This window comes from Plasmodium gallinaceum (assembly GCF_900005855.1).
Source record: "Plasmodium gallinaceum strain 8A genome assembly, contig: PGAL8A_v1_87, whole genome shotgun sequence".
Taxonomy (NCBI): Eukaryota; Apicomplexa; class Aconoidasida; order Haemosporida; family Plasmodiidae; genus Plasmodium; species Plasmodium gallinaceum.
Window position 1 is genome coordinate 1,655,789 of NW_021628251.1, and position 5,504 is coordinate 1,661,292.

A 5,504-nucleotide genomic window follows, 5' to 3' on the forward strand; every position below is an offset into this window, starting at 1 on the left:
TTTTTTTTTTTTTTTTTTTTTTTTTTCTTGATATTTATTGTTATATAGAAACATGACTAATGTAATAAATGGGATTCAAAAGGAAGAAAGTAATGTTTACTTAAATGAAATTAGACAAAACGCAAAAAAATATAACTGGTTAGAAAAAACAGAAAAAAACAACTGTTACGTTTTTTCTAAAGACAATGTAAAAATAAATATTATTGGATTAAAGGGGCTAGCAACAATAGAAGTACAATTGATAAATGGAGTTCATTATAAAATGTGTAGAAGTAATATAAGGAAAGAAGAAATATCTGATTTATTTTCTAACACAAATTACAATTCCAGTAACGATTTGTTAAATAAAACAATATTATGTAACTATAATTTAACTGTAAAAGAAAAAATAGAACTTTTTAATAAAAATGATAGATCATTTTTAAAAAACGTAAAATATAAAGATATTTTTATTGGTGGCAATAAAAATTTATACAAAGCCTCTGAAACAAAAACAAAAATAAGAAATAATATTGTTACTCATAAAAATAATGAAGAATTAAAAAATGATTATATATATTTATGTAATGAAAACAAAAATGAAGTAAATATTCCTATTAAAATAGAATTAATAGAAAATATTACATCTAATAAAAAGGAAATGGATAATATAAGTAATATTTCAAATCAAGATATTTATGCTAATAATGAAATCATTTGTTCAAGAAATGAAATAGATATACCAAGCTATTTAAAAGAAGTAAATTTTTATAAAAATAAAAATGAAAAAATTATTATAAAACAAAGTAATAAAAAAATTGGACATGAATCAAAAAAAACAAAAAATAAAAAAATATTATTTTCTTCAGAAGAAAAAAAAAAAAAAAAAGAAAGTGAAGAAAATAAAAATAGGAATTGCGAATATGTTAAAAAAAAAACATACTTAAAAGAAAAAAAAGATGAGTGTGATAAGAACTTAATAATTGACAGCAAATCAAATGAAATAGGAAAAATTAATAAAAATAATGACATTGATATTATTGAAAAAACTACTTTAAATAAAAAAAAAAAAATAGAAGAAGGTAATGAAAATAATAAAAGAGAGGAGTGTAGACAGAAAGATAAAAAAAAAGAAGAAAAGAATGAGAAAGATAAAGAAAAAGGAAATAAAAAAGAAGATAAAAAAGAAGAAGAAAAGAATGAGAAAGATAAAGTAGAAGGAAATAAAAAAGAAGATAAAAAAGAAGAAGAGCAAGAACATGAAAATCAAAAATATGAAATTAATAATGGAGAGAATGAAGAACAAAAGAAAGGACAACAGAAACAATTGAGAAAAATTCAGTTAAAATGTCCAGAGAATGTTCATAGAAAGTATGAAAAATTAGTATATTCTTATCAAAACAACTATGCAGAACACGGAATTAAATATGATAAAAAAAAAAATAAATTAAAAAATATAAAAATTTCCAATAAATACAATAAAAATATTTTTGAAAAATTTAACAAAAATACAAGGAAGGATCATTACAAGGATTTTCATAAAAATTATTCTGATAAAAAAAATATAATAAATAATATTAATAATTTAGATATTCTTCATAATAACAAGTTTAATAATTTTAATAATACATATAATTCTTTTCTTAATTATAGGAATATAAGGGATAAAAATTACAATTCTAATTTTAATAATTTCATTTATAAAAATATATATCAATCTAATTCTCTTAATATTTATACTCTTAATGGATATAATTTAAAAAATAATATTATACATAGTGCTGGAATAAATCATAACGATTTATTAGTAAAAGAAAAATTAAGTGAATGTAATAGCATGATTTATTACAACATATATAGAACAAATTATAATAATAATTACTTTATTGATTATTTTAATAATAACAATAGGAACTATAATGAGAATTTTAACATGAATTATAATAATGGTTGTGGCATAAATTTTACTGATTATAATGATATTAACTATTGTAACAATTATTATACTACTAATAATGATTGTAATCAAAATAATATTATCACTAATAATAATTACAATATGAGTAATCAAATTAATGCTAACACGAATACTACTTGCAATAATAATACTAACAATTACACTAACAAAAGCAATGTTAATAATAATATTAACAATACTAATACAAATACTAATAGTAATGACAATTATATTCATTATACTAATAGCAGCATTCTAAGTTATTCTATCAATCATAACATTAATTGTATTAATGGAGATAATTTCAATTATAATAACAGGAATATCATAAATGACTCTAAAAAAGTGAACTATGGTAGTATTATTAATAATCAGAATTATCATATAAATAAAATAAATGCTTTTAATCCATATTTACGAAGCAATTATTTAAACAAGTATAAAATGAGTCATAAAGAAAAATGCATAAAAGAAAATTCACGATGGTATATGTATAATGTGGAAAACCAAAATAATGTGAAAAATTTTAATGAAAATAAAAAAATATGGAGAAACATATATCATCATAGAGGTAAAATAGCCAGCAAAAATAATTATCGTAATTCATTATATAATAATATAGCATATAATAAAAATTACTTTAATTTAAATAATTACTTATATTTAAAAAAAAAAAAATATAATATGAATTACAATAATTACTACAATTACTATGATGTTACTGAAGATATGATAAATTCTTCATATTTTTCTAATAATGTTATTAATAATTTTTGTCATTTACAATTATATAACAAGAAAAATAGAAAAGGTTATCATAAAAATATGAAATATAGAAATTTTTGTGAATCATATAAAAAAAGCAATAACATACATTATAACAATTCCATAACAGGTTGTGATAAAAATGTGTTAAATAAAAAATATATAGATGTATTTTCAAACGGAAAGAAATTTAATAAATTTCAAAGAAATTATAAAACGAAATATATCAAAAAATTACATGATAAAAATAATAATGATAAATTTAAATCCACCAAATTTAATAAAATTAAAAAAAAAAATCAGATAAATAATGTTCAAGAAGAAATACATAAAAAAATATCCTATTTAAAATACTTTAAACATGATCCTACTAATTCACTACCAAGATACTACTGTACATTGAAACATTTATTAAAAGAAAATAGTAAGAAAAAAATAGACACTTGGTTAAAAATTATGTTGACTAAAAAGAAATGTGGCTACTGTAATGAAAAATTCGATAACTTAGAAAGTTTAGAAAATCATTTAATACAAATAAAAACACATAAAGTTTTTTATTGTTGTAAAAAGCCCTTTCCTTCAATAAAATATTTGCATATACATCTTAAAAGAGAAAATCATTATGGTTATATTTATTATTATTAGTTTTATATTTTTTTTTAAAATATTAGTATTCTTTTTCTTATAGCATTTTATCATTCATTAAATATATATGCTTTTTTTTTTTTTTTTTTTTTAGCACCTTATTTACTTTTTTAATATCATATTTATTTGATTTATTAATATCTTTTACTTTTTTTAATTTTTTATCTTTTTTTTCGGTACTTATTTTTTTCATCATATTTTTATTACCCTTCTAATATCTCATTATATTTTTTTTTTTTAAAAATTATTTTATTAATATAATATTATATCTTTTTTCTTTGTTTAATGTCTTTTTTTTAATTCCTTATTTTTTTTTTTTTTTTGTTAATTCTAATGTTATATTTTATCATATTCTTTTTATCATTATTCTTATATATTGTCCTTTTTTTATAACGAATAAATTAATTTTTTTTTTTTTTTTTGTGATCTCATAATATTAAAATGAATTTTTCCTAAAACATTTGTTAAAAAAAAAAAAAAAAAAAAGAAAAATTTACTTATTTTAAAGGAATAAAAAAAGTTCTTTCTCTTCTTAGATGTACTTTCATATTATTGAAAACAGAAAAATAATGTATTAAAATTTTAAGAGAAAAAGAATTTTAACATAAAAATGATAATACAAAAATTATTCATATTTGTAACAAAATTATAACATTATTGTTTTTTTAAAAAAATAAGAAATCTTTATAAAAATGATTCACAATTACATATATGAGAAAAAAATAAAATAAAATATTATGGCAAAAATAAGAAAACAAAAATTGTTTTTTAATAATATTTTTATAGTTTATTATAAAATTCACTGTTTTTAAAAATATTTAATTTCAACATTATATCTTTTTAAAATATATAATAATGTTTTTCAAATTCTTAATATTTAAAATAAAATTATTTACCTTATAAAAATAGATACAATTTAAATAAATTTTAGTTTTATGATAAAATTTTTCAGATTTTGATAAGAAACAAAACTTAATATATTAAAATGTTTCAATTTCACTTTTTAATTTCTTTTACGAAAATTCAAAAAAAATATATATGTATATAAAAAAATATAATTAACATTATTGTGATCAACGTATTTTTCTTTTTCAAATTACATTGAATATATATTTTTTTTTTCATTTATTAATTACTTTTTTGGTTCTATCATAATTCTATAATAACTAATTTCAATTTTTTTTTTTTTTTTTTTTTTCAATAATATAAAATAAAACTTTATAAAATTAGCATAATTTAAAATTCCTTAATATTTAAAATTTTTTTTTTTTATTAAACATAAAATATGAATAGCCAGAATTTTTTAGAAAGCAAATTTAATAATATATCGTATAATACATATGAAAAAGACAAAAATTTAGAAGATTATATGAAGGAAGTTGTAACTCCTTTAGGTGACACTTATATAATAAACGAAAAAACTAATGAAAAATTCATTAAAGCAACTCAAAGAAGTGATGGAACGTTTAGAAAAACTATTCGTGTAAGAAGCGATTATATGCCACAAGTAAAAATAAAAATATAAAATATAATCTATTTTTTATTTTATTTTTTTTTTTATTAATGTTCGTAGATTTTTTTATAAATATTATTTTATTTTATCATTCTGTATGAATCTAATATTTATAAAAGGATACTTTTTTTTGAAATTGATTTTCTCTAATAGTTTAATCATTTTTATTCATATTAATCTTTTTTAACTCAAATAATTTTGATAATATTTCTCTATAATTTACATAATATTCTAAATAGAAAAAAAAAAAAAAAAAAAAAAAAAAAAAAAAAAAAGACAATCATTTTAAATATAATAAGATTATAATCTTTAACAATAAATAAGAGAAAAATATATTTAATATAAAAAAAAGATAATAATAACAAATTAAAATTTCGATATGCTAATAACAATTCAAAATAATATTCATTTATTATTTGTAAAATGCAATATAAATATTTCTTTTTTTTTTAAATTCTAGGAAGAAAATTGTGTGTATAAAGTTAAAGGAAAACTATTAGAAGAACAAAATAAAATTATAAATACAAGTAAAAATTTAAATACTAATACAAAAGTAGAAAATACAAAAAAAATTCCAGGATGGAACCCTGTAAATGAACATGAAAACACAACCAATATAAAAAAAAAAAAAAAAAAAAAAAAAAA

General features: G+C 16.9%; 2 protein-coding genes across 2 annotated transcripts; both read left to right on the forward strand.

Moving 5' to 3' along the window:
* Positions 1-52: 52 nt before the first annotated feature.
* PGAL8A_00313000 (conserved Plasmodium protein, unknown function) lies at positions 53-3,346 on the forward strand (the record flags this gene model as incomplete). The annotated part of the gene is made up of 1 exon (XM_028672142.1): positions 53-3,346. The coding sequence occupies one exon, from the start codon at positions 53-55 to the stop codon at positions 3,344-3,346; it is 3,294 nt and encodes a 1,097-aa protein (XP_028528725.1).
* A 1,285-nt stretch (positions 3,347-4,631) lies between these two features.
* On the forward strand, positions 4,632-5,504 carry PGAL8A_00313100 (conserved Plasmodium protein, unknown function; the record flags this gene model as incomplete). Its single annotated transcript, XM_028672144.1, has 2 exons — positions 4,632-4,853; positions 5,320-5,504. Coding segments are annotated over 2 exons (407 nt in total), but the record flags the coding sequence as incomplete, so codon positions are not given.